The 22,947-nt window shown below is 36.6% G+C and overlaps 1 protein-coding gene across 8 annotated transcripts in view; it reads left to right on the forward strand.

The window, feature by feature from the left end:
* Positions 1-20,096, forward strand: part of caprin1 (cell cycle associated protein 1) — a 33,755-nt gene extending 13,659 nt beyond the window's left edge. For 2 of the 8 annotated variants that reach the window (XM_008117394.3, XM_008117395.3), the window contains exons 4-19: positions 72-158; positions 1,595-1,833; positions 1,946-2,028; positions 3,161-3,298; positions 3,885-3,937; positions 4,022-4,108; positions 6,655-6,810; positions 6,984-7,092; positions 9,152-9,213; positions 12,679-12,786; positions 13,439-13,588; positions 14,241-14,394; positions 14,924-15,118; positions 15,896-15,996; positions 16,926-16,989; positions 18,327-20,096. In XM_008117394.3, coding sequence (XP_008115601.2) covers positions 72-158; positions 1,595-1,833; positions 1,946-2,028; positions 3,161-3,298; positions 3,885-3,937; positions 4,022-4,108; positions 6,655-6,810; positions 6,984-7,092; positions 9,152-9,213; positions 12,679-12,786; positions 13,439-13,588; positions 14,241-14,394; positions 14,924-15,118; positions 15,896-15,996; positions 16,926-16,989; positions 18,327-18,391 — 1,851 coding nt within the window. In that variant the 3' untranslated portion in view covers positions 18,392-20,096. The remainder of the gene's footprint in view (positions 1-71; positions 159-1,594; positions 1,834-1,945; positions 2,029-3,160; positions 3,299-3,884; positions 3,938-4,021; positions 4,109-6,654; positions 6,811-6,983; positions 7,093-9,151; positions 9,214-12,678; positions 12,787-13,438; positions 13,589-14,240; positions 14,395-14,923; positions 15,119-15,895; positions 15,997-16,925; positions 16,990-18,326) is intronic. The other 6 variants (XM_008117393.3, XM_008117389.3, XM_016996122.2 and 3 more) reach the window with 6 other exon arrangements.
* The last annotated feature ends 2,851 nt before the right edge of the window (positions 20,097-22,947 follow it).

Raw genomic sequence — 22,947 nt, forward strand, 5'->3', positions numbered from 1 at the left:
ATGGAAAATATATAGTTTCCAAGTTTTCATACATTTAAAACAATACTATTAATTTTCTTTTATTCTCCAAGGATGCAGTGTCCAAGCACCAAGAAGTCAGCAATAACCTTGAGTTTGCGAAGGAATTACAGAGGAGTTTCATGGCTTTGAGTCAGGATGTAAGTTTTTAAAAAAATAATTCTATGTAAATGAACCACAGACATAATTCAAGCTTCTGTTCCACAATAAAACTGTTTTACAATGCATGAGTATTGTTTCATTAACTAGCTAAAATTAGATGTTGGAGCTTTTTCTTAGAAAGCTTGAGGCATGGGCTCCACAGGCAATATGTATCTGCTGATCAAAGTGAACTAAGATATTGAAAAAGAAATTGTAAGAAGAACACATGGATAATTTTTGTCATGTCCTATAGCATGGCTCTGATTATCTCTGCAACAACTATTTCTCTGTTGAGCTTGTATTTACATTTTTAGACAAGATTTGTGAGGGTCACTACAAATTTGTTACTTTAATCATTTAATAGTTAATTTTGTGAATAACGTAGAAGTTTCCTACATGCACTTTTTTCATTGCATTAGAATCAGGCAATATTCTTTCTCAAATCATTTTCATGTCAGATTCTACTGAAGTCTGAGATTATTGGAATAATACAGTATTGTAGTTTTCATTCACATGGTGTAATCAATGCTTCCCCATTTTTACATTTCTAAAATTACAGAATATAATTTCCACAATTTTGCTAGGAGTGGACGTTTTGAATCAGTAAATGAAAATTGACTGTGCTGACAGTTCATTACCATTGAACAACAGCCTAAATATAGTAAGCATTGTTTGGTATATAACAAAACCATCCTGCTAACAATTTCTTTAATTTGTATAGCTGCACAAAGATAGAGACAGGAGCACCATTGCTTGATACTGTGAAAGATTGCAAATGTCTCCTAGCTGGAAATGTCATGTGATGATAACAACAACAACAAAAGTGATCTTGTTTGCTATGTACTAATCTTGTTGTGTATCAAATAAAAATAATACAACTTTATTCATCGGCTGCCCTATCTCCCCAGGGGACTCAGGGCAGCTAAAACTGTGTATCATGCAAACATCAAAATGTTTAAAGTCCCTTTATTCTATATAACATATAAAATCTATATGACTTCAGCTTTTCTTTCCTTTGTAATATCACTAAAAATTTTAACTTGAGGACTATGAGTTATACAGAAAAAAGATTTAAAATAAGATAAAGAGGTTTGCTCAGTCTTCATGTTTAATTTCCATTGCTTTTGAGTCAGTGCAAATACAAAATTAAAAATGCAGTTGCTGTTTCTTCAGTGATATGTTGGCACTTTTGTGAAATACTTTTGTAAACTTTTTGAAACCTGTAAATGTTCTCATGTTACCTGCTGTAAACTTTTTCAGATAACATTACAAGTTTAAGAAGTGCTTATGAAGTGATAGATGATGATAGGTGTGAGAAATTTGCTTCTGCCTTTATGTTTTTGTGTTTTGGGATTGTTTAATGCATGCATACATTAATGCAAGTAACCATTTAAAACTGATCACAATTATGATAATAAAGCCTTCTTTTTATTAGATTCAAAAAACCATAAAGAAGACAGCTCGACGGGAACAACTAATGAGAGAAGAAGCTGAACAAAAACGTTTAAAAACAGTACTTGAATTGCAATTTATTTTGGACAAGTTGGGTGATGATGAAGTACGGAGTGATCTAAAACAAGGAACAAACGGAGTACCAGTATTAACGGAAGGAGAACTCTCAACACTAGATGAATTTTACAAGCTGGTTGACCCTGAACGGGACATGAATGTGAGGTATTGCCATAGATTACACTGCCAAAATAATTCTGTAAAGCAAGGCAATTGGTTTATTTGCAGTGTAAGGGTTTTGAGATTTATTATGTATTTGTTAATATTTTTGTTGAAGGTTGAGTGAACAGTATGAACAAGCATCAATCCATTTGTGGGACTTATTGGAAGGGAAGGAAAAACCTGTATGTGGAACCACCTGTAAGTATACTAACCTTTCTTTGTAATAAACTAAACTAAAAGCTGTGATACTGAATTTTCTGAATATCTAGGCTTATGTACTATTTCCTGTACAATGTGTCTATGCAGTAGGGGAAGAGCAGACAAAATGCTAATTTAGAGCAGAGTGTTTCTCTACTTGTTCAGCATTTAATAGCAGCTAGTTTCTGCTTACTCATCAGTATGTGTGATGGATGATGGTTAGGAATACTGCTTTCTAGAAACTAGGTTAGTAAAAGGACTTTTCAAGCAAAGTAGCAGACCCATAGAATTCTCATGTGCTTTTAAGTAAAGTTAAAGAAAGGTGAAGAGAATCTTGTTATAAACACTGAATACTATGTATTCTTAGATGCTGAATCATAGGTCAGTAGATGGAACAACATTGGTTAAATTGATTTTATTTTAAGCTGGGAGTTATAGTTCACCTGTATTCCATAAGCCCTCTGAACCCCACCAATGATAGATCTGGTCCAAACTTGGCACACAGACCCAACGCTGCCAATTTGGGGTGATTGACCTTTGCATCAGAAAGTTATAGTTCACCCATATTCAGAGAACACTGAACCCAGCAAGTGACGGATCTGGACCAAATTTGCCACACAGACCCAACATGACCAATTGTGAATCCTGGCAGGTGTTTTAGGAAGATTGCCCTGGGAGTTTGGGAGTTGTAGTTCACCCTTATCCAGAAAACGCTGAACCCAGTCAATGAGGGATCTGGATCAAACTTGCTACACAGATCCAACATGGCCAACTTTGTATACTGGTGGGGTTTGGGGGTGATTTTTCTAAGAAATAGCATAACATATGACCAAACTGATATTACCTAACATCCAAAAACAAACAAGGCCCTTTTCAAATAACCCGGGCATCTCCGGGTACCCAAGCTAGTTTAAAATAAGTGCATATTTGTTTCATATGAAGAAAGATATGTTTGAGTTGCATTGGTTTGTTAATAAGGATTGGTCCTAGTTAGGATTTTAAATACAGTGTAGCAATTCAAATATAGAGAAATTAGGAAAAAAAATAATAGAATTAAGGAGAAGTCAGGTAGAGGCATTAAAACTTTTGGTAAGTGAAACAATTTGTAAACCTGTTTCATTTTTATTTACAGATAAAGCCCTAAGAGAACTTATTGAACGCATTCTTCAAACAAGTTACTTTGATAGTACTCACAATCATCAGAATGGCTTGTGTGAAGAGGAAGAGGCAGCACCTACACCTGCAGTTGAAGATACTGTTGCAGAACCTGGTGAGAAAAAAAAAATCTTAGTCTAATCCTAAACATGCTAATTTAGAAATAAAATTAATTTCTCCAGTTAATATGCATAGAAATGCATATTCAGTGGTTTTGTAGGCTTTTTGAAGGCTTAGCTCTATTTGTTTGATATTTCCAGTAAACTGGACTAAATAGCCTATATGTTTATGGTAAATGTGAAATTAAACTTTAAACTATCCAGTTTCTCAGTTCATGTTTGGACTTATGAACACTATTAAAGCTTGTAGAGTAGAAATATATTGTTGTATTAGTATAACTTATTTTCATGAACAGATAAACACAAAATTCTTCTCTGCTTAAACTCATAGATTAAATATTGACAGCACAACTCAAAAAAACCTAAAATCTAATTCATGAACACTTGGTTTCTATGGATGCAAAAATATTGTATTTGCTTGTGATTTCAATTCACTTTCATATTCAAATGCTAAAATGTTTATACAACTGCAGGCTAATCTGCAGAAATTTTCAAGGCCATATTGCTTGAGTTTTTTTATGGAAGCATGTGTAATAAAAAAATTAATACAGCTTTATCTAAAATAGTGCATTTTTCTTACAGAGCCAGAGACAACAGAAGAATACACTGAACTCAGTGAAGTTGAATCAACAGAGGTACTATTCAGTGGAAGAATTGTAGTCATCTTTTAAAAATGAATGCTGCTATCTTACAGTTGTACTCTCTCACTTTTATTTTAGTATGTTAACAGACAGTTCATGGCAGAGACTCAGTTCAGCAGTAGTGAGAAGGAACAGGTAGATGAGTGGACAGTTGAAACTGTTGAGGTAAGGTGTTTTGTATGCTTAGGTAAACTTGCAATCTCTTTTTATTCCCTTGTAACTCACACAACTGTAATCTACATAGAATTGTGCTTTTTTAGCAGGATGGAGTTGAATTTCATAAGATGTCCTGATGAGCTCAAATACTTCTTTCAAAGTATTCCACTTTGTGAGCTTTGTAGATTCAGATGAGAAGGTCTTTTGTATACAGGCCTGGAGGTTGCAAACTTGAGCATTTAATTTTTAAAAGTCTTATTTTTCACCAACAGTTATGCAGTGTTATAGGCAGTTCTTAATATGAAGACTTAGGAGGCATTTAAAAATTACAGCTGTAAATGTTTTTTAAAATACTAGAACGTAGGAAATAAATTCCTTGGCCCCCAAAGCATTTTGGGTAATCAAAAAGCATTTCTGCTCAAGCAGGTACTTTCCTCCATATTTTTGTTGGCCTGCTCTTGCTGTTCTCTCTTTATAACCCATAGAACACTGTTTTGGAAAATCTTTTTATGTGTTAGGAGCAACTTTATAGGTGACTGTGTTGGAAAGTAGCATAATGAAAGTCCTGTTGCCATGAGCAAACCTCTGCTTCTACAAGCTTGGATCCAACTATGTATCTGCCATGTTAAAATATTCTGGTTGGAATTTTTTTTGTCATTCACTATGTCTTGCATATGTAAAATAATGTATTCAGAATTTAAATAATAAAAAGGTTTTTTAACTTGCATTTCAGGATTTTTTTGGTGGTGATGGTAGTGAAGGCACTCTAGTCTTCTATTCACTAGTATCTTCAGCCTTCAGATTTGTTCAGACTGAAAAATTGAAATAAATATACCCATTAGGTAGAAAATCTGTTTTCAGGATGTTTGAGGTTTAAACTTCATTCTCTGTAACAGACACTAATTGGCACTGGCACTGTCTTATGCCTTTGACGATAAAATGCATCTATGCTTGGGATAGATATAATCTTTCCATCTTTTGGGTGGAACCTGTGGTATACTATTACTAATTGTTCTGTGTAATATGTGTTTTACTTTCAAAGCATACAGACAGTTGACATTGGTAATTAGTTATATATGATATGTTAGTATTTTCTGATAGCAATTTCATTTGATACTTTAAATTTTCAAATGTGCACATTCTGAAAGTAAAAACTGATACTTCGGTTTCTGAAAATGCAGTGGAATGGTTCCATTTTTCTTTATGATTTCCACAGTTCTGGGCAGGGCATAATTGAGAACTATCAAGCTAGGTTTTGAAAAATGCCATATGAGTGGTGCCATTTGAATGAAATTCTCAATAGCCTTCTCCTTTTTTGGTAGTGTGCCCTGAATTTTTTTTGTCGTTTTGAATGGGGTAATAAAAAGCTGTGGAGTTCAGTGTTGAAGAATAGAATTATTTAGGTGTTACTTTTTAAGCACTTGCAGCTTTTCCTCATAGTTTAATGAGCCAAAAAAAAGCAGATTATGGAGTACAGCCAGCATTTCTTTTTTTGTTATAGGATACTTTTTAGATATGATTCCAAGAGCCTTTTCCCTCATTGTCTCAAATCCAACTGGCTCAGAATTCATGAGTTTGACTTATTTTACCACATATGTACAGATGACAGTGGGCCAAACTCAATGCACTCATGATAGCCCCAGAACGAGTTCCTCTGCAAGGCTGAAAACCTGCTCCAGATCGTGTCCCTGCTTTATGGAGTTGGTTTTAAGGGCTCACAGGAAAAAGGGGTAATCCCATTCCCTTTTGTGGTAGAAAAATTCTGACAATAATAAGAATTATTTAGATTAGAGATACTTAAATTCACAAACCGTACATTATGGATTAAATTTCATTTTGGTACTTATTATTTTGATTAAACCCCCAAGCATTTGAGAAAAGCAGATTCTTGAATTGATGTCATTGGATTACTATGATTTTATTGCACTTATTGCAGCCAGCTTTCATTTCTTTTTCTTCTCCTGTAAAAATGCAAAAATACTAACATCTCAATTTTTTAAAAACTGATGGGTATTTTTTAAAAGAAAGAATCGTCCATTTACTGAAATTGTGAAGTGTTAAAGCTATAATAGGTCTGCTTATTATGCAGGTTTATTGAATTTGATGTTGTTTATCTGTGAAGAGCTTTGACTACCATCGAATTGTGCAGGAGTTCCTGGTGATGCTTAGAGAAGTGGTCTCTCTAGGCCTTTAGTGCAATTCTATGCTCATCTTCTGCTGGAGGTCCTGCTGGATGTTCTGCCTGAAGTTGACCATAGAATGGTCCTAGACTCCTAGAGAGAATACCTCTGGCGGCATTGCTAGATACTTCTGAATGAATCTATGGTGTGCTTTGGCCAGACGCCCAAGGCATAATTCAGTTCAGGTAAGAAAAATAAGGTTCCAGATTAGACATGAAAATCGTATTACAGAGTGATTCTGGAATGGCATAATCATGCTTGTCCCTGGAAGAAAAGGGTAGCAACTCAGTTACATTGTTTGCTTTGGTCATACTAAGGGGCCAGTCTTGAAACCAATGCAGCCTGACTTTCAGTATTGGCTGTTTCCTAATGTAGGTGGTAAATTCCTTGCAGCAGCAACCACAGGCTACATCGCCTCCAGTTCCAGATGCCCATACGCTTCCTGCTGTGGCTCAAGCAGATCCTCTTGTTAGGAGACAACGAGTACAAGACCTCATGGCACAAATGCAAGGACCTTACAACTTCATGCAGGTGCATAGTTTTCCCTGTTTTAAGCCAGTCACTGAATTAGAATGAGTTCTCTGTTTTTAAAATGATCGTAGTCCATTTTAAGTTTGAGCTAATTTTAAACCAATGCTAATTGCTATTATGTAAGAAACCTTATAAAAAACAAGACCTGCATGAATCTTGTTTTTATTACTTAGGATTCTATGCTGGAATTTGAGAACCAGGCAATTGATCCTGCCATTGTTTCAGCCCAGCCTATGAATCCAGCACAGAACTTGGACATGCCACAAATGGTTTGTTCTCCAGGTTGGTAATATTTACTGTATTTAGACAGAATGTATGATAATAATTTATTGCCTGCCTCTGCCTGCGGCTTGAGGCGGGATACAACATCATTAGAACAAGAGATAAAACACTTATTAAAAGACATACATTAAGATACGCAGAGTTAAAATACAAGTTAAAATCCACTGATAAAATGCAGATTAAAAATCACAATTAAAATTAAAATTGACTGGGTAGGCCTGTTGGAAGAAATGGTTCTTTAATTGTGTTCTAAATTCTGACAGCTGATCTAGCTGTCGAAGCTGTTCTGGTAGATTATTTCACAGTCTTGAGGCAGCTGATGAAAAGGTCCTCTGGGTGACGGTTGGCAGTTGACTTCTGGCTGGTTGGAATAGTGCCCCCCCCCCCCCCCCCCGAGATCCTAAGTGTGCAGGGCAGATTGGACAGGAGAAGGCAATTCTGTAGGTAACCTGGATCCAAATCATGTAGGGTTTCAAGGTCAGTGACTATTATATAGGTGTGATATGCTCACTCCTGGATGTTCCTGTGACGAATTTGGCTGCTGTGTTTTGAACTAATTGGAGTTTCCAAACTTGGTACAAAGGTAGCCCAATGTAAAGCACATTGCATTTTCCAACCTTGAGGTTACCAATGTATACACTACGATCTTCAGGTCCTCCGAATCTAGGAAGGGGCGCAGCTGGCGTATCATCTGAAGCTGGTAGTAAGCACTCCTGACTGTCTTATCTCCCTGGACTATTTGGAGAGATGGATCCAAGAGCACTCCCAAGCTGCGTGCACAATCTTTCAGGGGAAGTGTAATCTCAACCTTGATGGCAAGCACCTCTTTTTGTCTGGATTCAGTTTCAATTTGTTTTTCCTCATCCAGTCCAGGCATTCATTCAGAGGAGGCAAGTTATCCTTCACTAGAGCTGTTTTGGAAGGCATGGAGAAATATATTTGGGTATTAGCGTGTTGATAGCACTCTGCTCCATGCTTCCAGATGATCACATGTAAATATTAAAAAGCATTGAGGATAAAATGGCACCCTGTAGGATGCCATTTTACAGCTCCTTTTTTGAGGAACAGGTATTCCCAAGCACCACCATCTGGAACATATCTGATACAACTGGTACCACTGCAGAACAATGCCTCCAGTTCCCAACCCCAACCCCAACCCCCCCCCCCCCCAGTTCCAGAAGGATACAATGGTTGATGGTATCGAAAGCTGCTTAGAGATCTAAAAGCACCAATAGGGACACACACCCCTTGTCAGTGTTAAGATGGAGACCATCCACTAAGGCGACCATAGCAGTTTCAACTCCGTATCCTGCTCTGAAGCCAGTTTGAAGTGGGTCAAGGAAGTGTGTATCATCCAAGACTTCCTGGAGCTGGAGAGCAACTGCCTTCTCAATCACTTTGCCCAAAAAAGGAAAATTAGACACTGGCCTGTAGTTATTAAGGTCCAGGTGATCCAGGCTTTTTCAGCAGTGGTCTAACTACTTTTCCCTTAAACAGGGTGGAAAATTCCCTTCCCTAAAAGATGAATTGATAATGTACTTCATAGAATCATAGAGTTGGAAGAGACCTCATGGGCCATCTAGTCCAACCCCCTGCCAAAAAGCAGGAAACCGCATTCAAAGCACCCCCGACGGATGGCCATCCAGCCTCTGCTTAAAAGTCTGTATTTCAGATCTAATTACATCTCCTCCCAGCCAAGATGGACAGGGATCAAGAAAGCAGGTTGTCCTCCTTACTTTTCCATATCAACAGTGCTCACCAATTGAAATTTATCCATGTAATCGCTCTCAAGAGATGCTGGACACTTTATTGCTGGCTTCTGTTCCAATGACTTCATCTAAGTCAGCTCTTTTGTGAGAGAGTCTATCTGAAATGGTTATCACAGTGAGCTATTAATCATTTAGATTTCTTGCTGTGAAAATTAATGTTAAACATCTGTTCTTTATCATTTGATTTCAGGGGTCTTCAGTTATATGAAGGAGCATGTAATTGTTTAATGAAATATTAATGAAACAGAAGATTAACAATTCTGATAATATGTGTAATAATGTATTTTCAGTTCATACTGAATCCAGACTTGCCCAGCCCACCCAGGTTCCTGTACAAACTGAAGCCGCGCAGGTAAGAACTATACCTTGAAAATAATTGGCTGAAGCTTTCCCCCCCCCCCCCTCCCCCCACACACACTCATGGAAAATAGGGTTCTTTGAAAATGTCTTGTCTGTTGTGATTAGCATTCAATACAATTACTGTTGAATGTTAAAAGTGCAATTTGCTGGTACAAATGAAATGAACAAATCAAAAGAGAGAAACAGAAATAAATTTGACTGCTGAAGATATGGATCCAGCCTTCACATTCAACAGATTTCCAATGGCATAACTTTGCTTTTCAGCAATTTTCTCTAGTTAACTCTTATTGTGAATCCCAAGCATCACTGTGGTATAGTGTTCTGAGTGTTGGACTATGACTCTGGAGACCAGGGTATGAGTCTCTGCTCAGCCTCAGAAACCTACTGGATTGCCTTGAGCAAGTCACACTCAGCCTCAAAGGAAGGCGGTCTCAAACCTCTTCTCACCAAATCTTTCAAGAAACAAAACATGAGAGGAGATGACTTGAAGGGACACAATAATAGTCTCCTTTCCTGTGCTTTTTTGAATGGATGAGGGACCAATTGGCAGAGCAGAGGTGACTGTACTGAGAATTGCAAATAAAAGATCAAACTGGAGAAAATTTTTACTTATCCTCTTCATCTTGCTAAACAAATCTCCTTCTGATCAACGCTGTTACTAAAAAACAGTTGCTTTGGAGCTCGAAATGTTTGTGAATCTTCTTTTAGAAACCTGAGTTATGTTACATGCCATGTATGGGTTCAGCTGTCCACTGGTTTTTAATGTTTCTCTTTATTTGCATTTTTAAAAATCCATTTAATTTACTAAGCATAAGCTGTCACTGTTCAGTTTATCACTACTATAGCAAGTGGGAAAGTGAAACTATTCCACCTAGGGATCCTTAGATTTCTATTTAATTTTTTCTTCCAAGGCTTCCAGTGAGGATCGCTTACCTAGTAAGCTGGACTGTTTCCTTAGGCACATATCACAATAAACCCCGATGATTTATTTTTGTTTAAAAATGCATTGTGAGGTTTAAATGCATAGGGGTTTTTTGTATTAGACTACATTTAAGGAACATAATACCTATCACATCTATTTACTTTTTTGGTATTTAATTAGAGTAATTTTCAGCAGTCTTGCCTTAAGTCCAGCTAGAATGTTAAAGGACCCCCTAAGAGTAGATAATGTAAAATCTAATGGTGAGCAAGGGTTTAGGTTAAACAACTTATTGAGGTAATTATGGAAAAGGCTTTCTATATTTCAGTTCAAAATCTTGTTCATTTTTCAATATGTATGTGGGATAGTTATATACTGCAATACCTTTAGGTCCATTGAGTTATTTAAGTTATTACATAGTTCTTTATAAATACAGGTATCCTTCAGTAAATGAAATAGATGCAATTATGTATGTTACATCTTCAATAGAAAGAAGGAAAAATAACACGGAAGGAATAGCAGTTGGTTCCTACACAACAACAACAAAAAGAAGAGCTGTTCATTATTATTTTTTAAAAACTGTCATGCAGAATCCCTTAGCAGCCTTAAAGCTTTGAGCACAGCTCTCCAAGGCTTCTATTAGAGGCGAAAGGCTGCAATTTACAAAAAAATCTTCTGGACAAAAACTTTCAGGGAACCTTGGTTAGTAACCTGAAAGTTTAAGTCTCTCCTGTATGATCTGGTACTACAAGTGGACAACCTGGAAGATGGTGGGATCACTTGAGCTGGATGGCCTTTCTCTTCCATAAAGTGGAAAGAAGCCTGCTTCTAGTTGTGTGTGCCCAATAACATGTAAAAAAGAGCTTCTCTACCAGATGTATAGTTAACTGAAGTATGCCTGCACCTTGTGCCATTTGAAAAAAAAATGGCAAGGCTTTTAAAAGGCTTGTTGCCTTTTGATGCTTCCTCCTGCATGAATTAATGTTTGGATGGAAATTAATGTTTACATATTAATAGAAGTTAAAAATTTGAGATCTTCATTCATCACTTTCAACCCAATGGAGAGCCATTTGGAACATAACCGAGTCTCTTTTAAGAGAGGAAAGTAGGGTGGTAGCCCCGCGGCTCTGGAACTCCCTCCCTAATGAAGTACGACCAGCCCCCTCCTTAATGGCCTTTTGTTCACAAATTAAAATCTTTCTGTGGAGCCAGGTCTTCCCAGACAAATTAAAATAGGTACTGCCAGTCTGATAAATTTTTTGATAATACTTGACAAATAACTTCAGTGGCTGGAGATTATGAATATCTTTAATATGGTGTTTGTAAGTTTTAAAGTTGTTTTATTTGAAATCTTAATTGGGTTTTAATCTGGATATGATGTTTTAATTGATTATGTATTGCTGTTCAATGCATTTGTATCAATTTTATATGTTGTATGCCACTTTGAATCCCACCCACGGAAGAAAGGCAGGATAGAAATGAAATAATAATAATAATAATAATAATAATAATAATAATAATAATAAGGTGTAAATAACTTCTACCACAACAGTGAATGGAGAGTGATATGATAGGCAGGGGTAATGGCTTCATTCCATAATAATGCAAGTATTGTATCTCCTCTTGTCTGTCTGCTGAATACAGCAGTCCATTATTTTCCTCACCCTATGCCTGTAATAAATGATATGTAATTTTCTCTAACATATAAATCATATCTGCCTGTGTGACATTGGACACATTACCTTTACTCTTCCCAAATCTTCAAAAATCCCAATTTTCTTAAACTTAATCAGTTGACTAAATGTCTTGACTAGGGGATCTCATCATTTGCTCATTTATATAACAACATGCCCCTTAAATCAGCCTTGGTTTCAGTACCCAGCAACGTCTCACATTTTCAGGTTTGGCCTAATTTGCTAATGCAGATATTTTTCCAAGTCTATATATTCCTCTCAGTCCTTTGGTAAATGAAAAAAAAACCTCACATGCCTGGCAAATTATAGAGGCAGTTTGTTGAGTTTTTACAGTATTACTCTTGTTTTGTTGGACATGGTCATTCTTCTGTCCCTACAAAATATCTTAGTGTTATCTAAAATATCAGAAGTTACATTTAGGCATTTCCAGACCTGTAGTATAATAGGAAACTACACTGTGCAAGTCTGCTATAACTAGAAGATGAGAGAATGTAATCTCACCTGGCTTTGATAAAAACTATATGAAATGCAATTTTTGGCTAGAGTAGTGTGCTGGAGGCTCCTTCCTTGGAGGCCTTTATCAGACTAGATGGCCATCTGTTGGGGGTGCTTTGATTGTGCTTTTCCTGTGTGGCAGGGGGTTGGACTGGATTGCCCTCTTCCAACTCTATGATTCTATGACTTATTGGGACAAATGAATACATCTTAATATTTCTTAACATAATGAAATAATGTAGAATAATGTTTCTAGTATAGATGTAAGTAAAATCTCAAAGAGACTGATGGGAAGGAGTTGCCCAAAGGCCCTGGTAGGAGTTTCTGCTAAACTTTAAAACTTTGACAGGTCCCCTTGGTTTCTTCCACAAGTGAGGGATATACAGCATCCCAGTCCCTGTATCAGCCTTCTCATTCAACAGAACAGCGGCCTCAGAAAGAATCAGACCAGATTCAGGCAAGTTATGAGACTTCATTTTGCTTGGGAAGGGAAATGTGCTACATTCCTGCATATATAACTAGAGCAGCCCTCTAAAAACATGGCAGTCAATTGTAGGTATCACGTCTTTGGCCATTTTTCTAGTTGGCATGTGTGCCTAATGTTTGTGCATTCTAATATAGGAAACCCATTTTTTTAGAGGCAGTTTCTTTGGTAGTTTAAACTTGTGTTTCTGTACTTCTAATCTGAGGGGTAGCTTTCCAAGTACAATTGATTGATTGGGAGGAGGCACATTGCAGACTTAGTGTGATCTTTGTAAGCACTTATTTCCAGAATTCATTTCAGGCACAATGGTAATGCAGAGGGAAGTGCTGGAGTTCTTTTCCATGATGATTTAAAGCAGGCATTCTCAAACTGTGACCTTCCAGCTGTTTGGGCCTCCAACTCTCAGAATTCCTGACCATTGAACAAACTGGCCCAAACAGCTGGAGGGCCGTAATTTGAGGATGCCTGAGTTAGAACAGGATAATCAGTGTTAGGTAAATGGGGTACATGCAGCATATCCTTCCATTAGGTACACTTGGTCAGCAGTTACATCTTTTTCATAGTAGAATATTATGTGGCAATGATTTATGGCTTGCTAACATCAGGTGGATTTTTTTTTTATCAGGCTTCAATAACGCTAAACGCAGATCAGACCCCAACATCATCACCGTTACCAGCTGCATCTCAGCCTCAGGTCTTTCAGGCTGCCTCTAGCAAACCTTTGCATAGCAGCGGAATCAATGTTAACGCAGCTCCATTCCAGTCCATGCAGACAGTGAGTACTAAATAAATATTGAATGCTTATTATAGATCAGAAAGGGTAGAGCATCAGAGTGTTTCTAATGTAATAGGCAGTTGTGCCATGAGTTCTCTTTGTAATTTGCATGTTGTGAATGTGTATGAGTTTAACAAGAGTATTTGGTAACAATGTATAGGCAGTCCTAGAGTTGCAGACGTACGACTTCTATATGACTTCTTGTTAAGAACAGAGGTGAGGCCACAGAAACTGAGAAGAAACCTAACCCTAGGAAGGGAAATTCACTCCTGGAAGAATTGTCATGGGAAAAAGGTGTCTCCACTGAAGCTTTATCACCAGTCGTTCCTATGACAACCCAAAATGTTCAAAATCAATTTGTCACAGGGACAGGAAGTGAGGCGACATCTAAACAGGTACAGGCAGCAAAACAAACACCACAAGGATGTTAACCCTTCTCTAGCCAAAACTTTTATAGATAGATGGGTAGGTCTGTATGGATATGGATATGCCTGGAGTTACTTTAAAAATGTACCAGTTTTGACTTAGATAAAAATTTAGCTTAAGAACAAACCTATAGAATCTATTTTGTCTGTAACTAAGGACTGTCTGTTATGGAGATAGTGGGTTTTATTTTTAGAAAATGCTTGGGTTTTATTTACTCTTCTCATAGGTATTTAACATGAACGCGCCTGTCCCCCCTGTCAATGAGCCAGAAACCCTCAAGCAACAAAATCAGTACCAGACCAGTTACAGTCAGACTTTCTCCAATCAGCCTCACCAAGTAGAGCAATCAGACCTTCAGCAAGAACAGCAGCTACAGACAGGTAAACATGCGAGGTATTAGATCCCAGTAGGTCATTCTAAAAACAAGCTACCAGCATATCTAGCCCAAATAAACAACCCCCAGCTCACATTGTTGAAGTAATATTTTGTTCATGTTTGGTGAAGCGTGGTTGTTTTCTGCTATTTGTAAAGACCTACAAACTGTTACACAGTTGATTTCTTCATTTTGTTGCCTTTTTATACCATAATATATTTGTATACCATTGAAATACAATCTGTAAAAGAAACTGTTGACAGAAGAAGCAGTAAATTAAATTAGTAACACTGAAGGTGAACCCTATGTAGATCATGAAGACATTTAGCCGATGTTTCATTGGGAATGCAGGCTGCCATGTTGGATTTAATTCTGCAAACGATCTCTTTTTGGGTAGGTTAGCATTACTGTCCTACTTGGTGGCTCTTAAGCAGAGGGCATTGGTGAGTTAGTTTAATATTATTTGAGACTTTTGAAGACTGGAGTGTAAGTTCAAACTTTCTGCACTTTCTTGGTGTTTTTTCCCCCCACTGTAGTGGTTGGCACATACCATGGTTCCCCGGACCAGTCCCACCAAGTGGCAGGTAACCACCAACAGCCTCCACAACAGAATACTGGGTTCCCACGTAACAGTCAGCCTTATTATAACAGCCGGGGAGTGTCTCGTGGTGGATCACGCGGCACTCGAGGCTTAATGAATGGATACAGGGGACCAGCCAATGGGTTTAGAGGTAAAAACTTAAGAACCTTTTGAGACTAATTCTGAATGTTTTTTCAGAAATGCAGAATGTCCATATGCTTATGCATTATTGTGGCATGCTTTAATTTTTTAAAATATAGTGCTGAGTTGTCTTTAAGTTTTCTGCATTTGCTCTGTAGTCACAATTGTGAGTGGAATGCACAATAAAATAAAAGTGCAATGCAGCAAGCTTTGAGAAGGAACCAGCATGGGAGCTGATTTCAGCAGAGATGTAACATAAACTGATATGAAATTGTTTTCCTGTTTTTATCCTGCTAAATGATTGCATCTTTTTTCAGGGCTTGTTGCTTCCTTGGCTAACAAAAGCAAGTTACTTCTCTTATTCAGATTATGGCATTTGGCAGGATTTTAATTTTTGATGCCTACATTAATTGAATCACTTTAAATTATGATTTGTGAATGTCTGATATATTTAAATCAAAATTTTGAACAATACTGAAAACACTGTATGGCACACAGGAGCCAAAATGCAGTTTAAATAGTCACCTGTTTTGTATCTAAAAGGGCTAAGTATGAAAAAGACATTGGACTCTGTGTCTTTATGTTGTACTGCATTATTGTGATCCGTTTGTGAGAATTGTTGCCATATAGGAAGGAAAATGTATTAGTTGGGATCAACATGTTCTTCCCTCCTCATGTTATGACATACAACCTTCTTTCTCAAATGCAGAATATTACCCTTTAACTGCCATAACATTTTAAATGTATACATACAGCTTTCATAAAAGTATTTCTCCTAATTTTTTAGGAGGATATGATGGCTACCGCCCTTCATTTTCCAACACTCCGAACAGTGGTTATGCACAGGCACAATTTAATGCTCCTCGGGATTATTCCAATTACCAGCGGGTACGTTGATTAAACTTTAAAGGGCCTTCTCTAGAGTAATCAAATGCAAACTGGTTTTGAGTGTTTCTTGTTCCTAAAATGTGATGAAATTAAGAATTATTACCCTGTGTTTAGAGTAAAGATAAGACCTCATTTGCACACATTTATGATCAACAATATGCAGTTTTATGCAGATAGGTTTAATATTTTCTGGTCCCCTGTTCGAATATTGTTGCTCTTCCTTTTAACAAATAAAAATGTTTTGTTAAATATCTCAGCCCAGAAGCGAAACTGGACTGCCCAAAAATCAGGGCAGTATGTTCTACATATATTTGTGACTCCATTAGCACAAAAAATCTAGGTGGGTTTTACTTCTTTGAAACCAATTGCTATGAATATGTGAGTTAACAGGAAGTTTATGTCAGCTGAACCATTTTAAAGTAATGTTAGTGTTTCTGAGAGGTGATTTTGACCCACTGCAAGCTACATCCCCATAAGATATGTGTTTTAATGTGTGTGGTTTTTTGGTTTTTTTTTAAACTATAAATGAGAAGAAATTCATTTCAGATTGTTGAAAAACCCACAGATTATCTTTATACTAAAAATGCCCCATGTTTGCTTTAAAGAATATAAAAGGAATTGCACTCTTAGAAGCTTCCAGGAGTGCCATTCTTTTTTGAAACAAAACGTATAACGCCAGCTGTTAGGGGTATTTGAGACTGCAAAAATGGGTAGGGAAGTGCTGCATGCAACCTGAAGTGAACATGCTGTTTACTCTTGAATCAAAGAAACCAAAATCATTTTATCTTTTAAAGCCTTTCAGTTATTTATATGGATGAAGGCAATGGAGGTTGAGTTAGGTTGAAAAATGACATGTTTCCCTTTGAAGTTCTGTCCAGGAACTTCCAAAAATATTGTCTAATGGTATTTGGCTCTTTTTTAAATTTCAGGATGGATATCAACAGAATTTCAAGCGTGGCTCCGGACAAAGTGGTCCTCGAGGAGCCCCTCGAGGTAATATTCAAGCAATTCATTTCTGATTTGAACCTGTGGGATGCAGACTTAAAGATACTTCGATTCAAATGTGTTGATTGTTGTAGACGTCTGTTGAAACTTGTTAATCAGTTTTGCTTTTGAAATGTTTCCTGTAATATTTCACTTTTAAACTCCTACTTTTAAAGCTACAAAATTGCTTTTTATTCCTTGGAAATATAAGCTTACCAAGTTGTGAGAAATGTGAAAAGTGTTTTGCTTGGCCTTTATCCTTTTATACCTACAGTAGTGTCTGCATTTTGGGCTTTTTTTGCTATTGCTACTTGAATTTCAATAAAGATCTTGCATTATTTGTAGCCTGCTCTTCTGTCTTCAACTCTGTGTATGGTTGGAATCGACTATATTTTTATAAACAGGGCAAATAGAAACATGTTAACAGATCATAATTCTTGGTTAAATTATTTACACATTCATGATTTTATTCTGTTCTATAGCATTATAACTGTATTCGGAAAATAGTCTAATGACAAAGTGTACAAAACAGTCTGGTCCAGTCAAGTAGAGATGCAGCATTTGTGCAAGAAATTATCCCACAGAATGTCAGATTACAGCTGTGCCCCCTTCACCATTTCCTTTGCTATGATAAGCACAAGAAACACAGGAGGGGGGTTGAATTGGAGACACTGGAAGCTTATTGAGGTCTCTTCCTAGTGCTACCTTCTTATGCTGTTCATGCATGGTGCATAGGGGATGGCTCTGTCTGCTCTAATGGGGATGAGTCTGTGCAACACCTAGTGCCTACCCTCGAGTGGATCAATGCTGTTAACTTTTTTTGTAGATTAATTAAAAGTGATGCAGACATCTTAATGAGGCAAAAAATACCTACATTCAGAATAATCTAGTCAAGGTTCCCAATAAAAATACACCAAACAGAAGATAAGCATTTGCAATAATTCTATAACTTGGACACGGATACACTGCAGCATGATTTTCTGATAAGATTAGGGTTTTTCTTTGAAACCGGACCAGCCACAATAGTCTATACTAGATTTGTTTTCAAGAACTTGTACCAAGAACCATACTTCAGATTATATACGTTTATCATTTGAGCATAGTTTATGGGCAGCCAACTGATTTGTCTTTGGTAGAAGGGCAGAACTTGAGACTGATCCAAATCATATATTTGTATCCATTCAAACTCTGCCTTTCCCTGCTGAGTTAAACAGGTATCAAATTTCTGATTGTATCTAGGCCTTAGACAAGCATAGTAGGAAGTCACTATAGAAAGAAAGAGAGCCATTCTGAATATCAAAGGATCTCATTTGATCCAAAAATAAAATGCTATTTTTATTTTCTAGGTCGTGGAGGGCCCCCAAGACCCAACAGAGGGATGCCTCAAATGAATGCTCAGCAAGTGAATTAATCTAATTCACAGGATTACATTTAAACGCCAAAAACACACTGGCCAGTGTACTATACATGTTACCAGAAGAGTTATCTCTTTCTTCCCCTTTATAGGAAATTCATAGTAAAGGGATTATTTTCATTGCCCATAAAAGACAAGACTACAGTTGTCAGCTTTATATTTCCGGGATGTGGAAAGAAACGGCGTTTACTCTGCATGTTCTGTCCTAGGCGTCATCTTGAGCCTTGCACATGAGATTTTTTACCCTAGCTCTGATTAAATGTAAAAATGGCAGTTTCAGGATGACGTCATACTGCATAGCTCATTGAACAGGCAGAAGTAATCTGACTGACTCCATTGACATTATGTAGCACTGCAGCAAATTTGGATTTTTAAAAAAATCTATAAATCCCTAATGTTTTACTCAGACAATTGGTATATTCATGCTTTTACAGAAAGGAAAACGGAAAGAGAGAAGTGTGGTTTAATAGGGCAACTACATTTCACCTTTTTCTGTTCGACTGAAGCACTGAACATTTATAACGCATAACCTATGTCTGTAACCCTCTAACTGAATAATAAGCTGGTGAACAGCTTAGGTGCACCTCTGGTTCCAAAGTATTTCTCTTAGGCCTGACTTTCTGTTGCAAAGGGGTGTGCTAATTGTTTCATGTAACTGTTAATATAATTGTGTAAATCCAAAATTAGGCTTTGATTGGCACTTTAAAATTTTCTATAAAGAAACGGAGGATGCAATCTGGATAGCCACTTGTGTTTTCAATGTGAAGTGTTAAAAGAATTATTTCCCAAACACATTTCCTGAATAGCAATGGCATTTGTAAGGACTGGTGTTCTGTATCTTTCCTTACTAATTGCACATTGCCTGTCACTAATACTTGATCTTGTTATATTATCACCTAAATAATTGATGCTGGTACTGATGGAAATCAATACTCATATTACTTTTGGTTATGTTTTTTCCCTGCAGTCTAAAGGTTATAAGCATTTTCAAATCCCAGCTGTTGCTGCTGCTGCCCTTTTAAATTGCTCTCTTTTGAAAAGCACCGTCAATGTTTGAATTGGTTTCCCCTTTTAAGGGAAATTGCAGCCAGCAGTTACAGATCAGCAAGATAAATAAAACATGTTTATTACAAAAATAAAATGCTGTATTCTTTAACACATCTTCACTGACTAATACAGATTTAAAAGTTTGCATGTCTGTTCCCTGGATTTCACAGGTATGAAATCATAGAAATTCTAACAATGTATGTTAGAAAGATCATAGCTATTGAAAGGGATAAAGTTGTTGTTTCTTGCCCTTCCCCTGGCTGCTGCTGGACATGGTTCAAGCTGGCAGTTCCAGCTTCCTTCTTGAGTCTATACAAAAAGGTTTTTAAGACAGTAATGGTACCTGCGTGGCACAAGTACTGGATGAAATGATTTGACCACTGGAACCTTCTACACAAGAGTTTTTTAATAGGATGGGGATATATTTAGGGAATTCTGCTTTTGTATGCACATTCCCCTTCCTGTATCAGAGTGGTGGTTCTCTTAATACAAAGCAATATTGTTTCTGCTTAGTGGATATGTTTGAAAGAATGGAACAAAGAACTGATTATTTTGAATCTCAATTTGGCAAATTAGGTTCTCCTGAAAATCTGCACAATCTATCCACAAATGAGAAAATCATTCATCCTGAAAATTAAAGCAGTTATTCTTTTGAGTGTGTCCTATGGTGTAGTTGCTAATTACAACTGTACACTTTCAGCTCCAAATACTTTTCAAAGTTAATAAGAAATGAAGCAGGCAGGAGTAGATATTTGTATGTGTGTTTAAAAAAATATATGCCAGAGTAATTTAATTTGTGGTCAGAGAATCTATAGTGTTTTAAATTATACAAGTAGCTTTTTGCTTACTTTACAAGGTTGCTCTTCCTGCCTGAAGGCAGCACATCAACATGCGGCCTACCCTTTGAATGGTTAGAAATACTCTTAGACTTCTACTTGAGCTGCTGAGATTTCTTCTAATTGTATTTAGCTTTCAAGGCCTTCATTTGCAGCCCTGAGGAATTGAATCCCTTATTTCCTTTTAAACAATGAAAAACACTGAAATTATTAAACTGTTATTTTTTTCAGTGGCACACAAACCTAAAGCATTATGATGGAATAATGAACAGAAAAGGCTTGAGGAAATTCATTTGAAATTTTTTTCGTGTCTGTCCAATTTGGCAGTGTCAATTTTTTTTGTCTCAATTCAATCAAGCCAAAATAAATGATTAAAATAAAGTTCTGTTTTCCTAAATATGAAACAGATGTTGTTTTCCCCAAGTAATTTCCTTCGCATCAAAGGCGAGTGGCAATTTTTTCCTTCTTGCAACAGACTTCATGGTGTCAAAAAATCTGCTCCAAATGTTTTCCAGCCACCCGAATGAAGTTTTCAGGGTTATGTGATGCATTTGTCTAACAGTAACTTTGGGAGAAGGAGAAGGGAATCCGTGAATCTGGATTAAGCAGCAGCAGGAGCCAATGGAATTATGTTACTGGATCTTGCCCTTTCACTCACTTAGGCCAAAAGAGTAAGCAAAAGATAAAATAAGAAAAAATAAGTACAGTTAGAGGAGGATTTGAAACTACATTCTCACTCATTCCTAATAATTTGGGGAAATGTTTAACAGTACATAATGAATGATGGTTTGTGATAGAAAAGTCACAGTTCAAGCAACTTGCACTGAAAAAAAAAAGTGACCCAATAGTCATGGAAAGTGTGGTGCAGTTATTCGTACTTGTGTTGAGAGGTGTGAAGTTTTCCAGTGTACAAGTTTGATCTACAAACAATTTTATATAAAAAAGATAAATGAAATTGGTTAAACAACTACTTTGAAGCTAAGCCAATTGTCATTTCAAAAGTCTATAGCAGTGAGTTGAGAAAATGTGGTCCTTTAGATGTTAAGCTGCAAATTTATCAGTCAGTGTAGATGGTGGTGAAGGATGGGAGTTACAGTTCAATATCGGGCGGACTATTCTCATCCCCCATCTGGAGTAATAAAATTACACTAATTTTTGTGTATTGTGCAGTAAAGTTTTTGTGTTGCCCATTTTGTAGCAGGATTATGTTATAAACAGTTTCCAAATTCACCTTTTATCTGTATACTGCATCCTTTTATAATTTCATAAGTAAAGCTGAAAAGCTGCTTTGTGTCCTTTCTGTTGTTCCTGCATTTGAGTAGTGTTCTAAAGGAGTAATACAATTGAAAATTGCTACTGAAGCAAATGCGGATGTTATATTTTACATGTTAATATTGATTTATGGAAAAGTAGCTTTAAATCATGTATATATATTCTACAAATAACAGTGCACAGAATTGTCTGACTGCCTTAGTGTATAATTGTGCTTGCTTTTGGGAGGGCGGAGAGGAGAGGAGAGGATTTGAGCTGGTTACTAACTAACTATATGGATGCTTAAATTGCTCTACCTTTCTTAATCTACCATCTATACTATAAAATCAGGGATGTAATCCTTCAGATGCTATAATGTGTCATTGGTGTTATATTTCAAAATTAAATGCTTCTTTCTTTGACACTTAAACTGAAGTAGCTTTTAAATGCCCATCCTTTTTATTGAGGGTTCTCAGATACAATAAACAATACTTCAAAATAATGAAACAAAATTAAATAATCAGTATCAAAAAAGGAACATAATAACAGTTTAACATTCAGCAAAAGAAAGATTATATTATATACATTTCTCTCTGATTAACGTTAATATGTCTGTCAGTTTCAACAGCTAATCAAGTTAATAGGTCCGTCCATTTCAATAGCCATGCAACACATGTCTGTATAGTTGAATTTTGCCACTTCTGAGTATATAGTCTTGCTGCTGTAGCAATGTATCATAATAGTTTCCCATATTTTTTCTCCATTTGGTCCTTCACTAATCCCAACAAATACAATTCCAGTTTTGATTGGAAATACACTCTCAGAATGTTTTGCATTATATTATGTATTTGATTCCAGATTTTTTTGGCTAACCCACAAATCCAGCACATATGGTAAAATGAATCCACCTGTTGCTAAGATATCCAACATGTATTAGAAACACTTTTGTACACTTTGGCCATTGTCTTACAACATTTTTTTTAATCGTAGCAGTGTACATTTGGCTGTAATTTATCCCAGTACTCTGTTTGTTATGTCCCAGGTTTTGTGCACATTGTATTATACAATCTTTAACTTCTTTCTCCAGCTTCATGTTTAACCAAAGTGCTAAGCAATGCTCATCATCATTGCATAATTGTATCTCAAATTCTAGGTTCTTTAATTCTAATTTGCTTAATGGAGAAAAATATTTTATCCATCTTAAATCTTTCAATTATTCCTCTGTAAGACCCCCATATTCTTGGGACATGTACCCACAATTACATTTATCCATGTTCAACAAAGTATGTCCTCCCTATGTTATTCTTGAGCCACACATCCTTCATTTTAATACAGTTTGTTATTCCACACAAAATCATTGAATGTATCTTCAATGGATGTGGTGTTTGTGCTGTGCTACTGCAGATTATGCCTTTCCCC

This window comes from Anolis carolinensis, chromosome 1 (genome assembly GCF_035594765.1).
Source record: "Anolis carolinensis isolate JA03-04 chromosome 1, rAnoCar3.1.pri, whole genome shotgun sequence".
Lineage (NCBI taxonomy): Eukaryota > Metazoa > Chordata > Lepidosauria > Squamata > Dactyloidae > Anolis > Anolis carolinensis.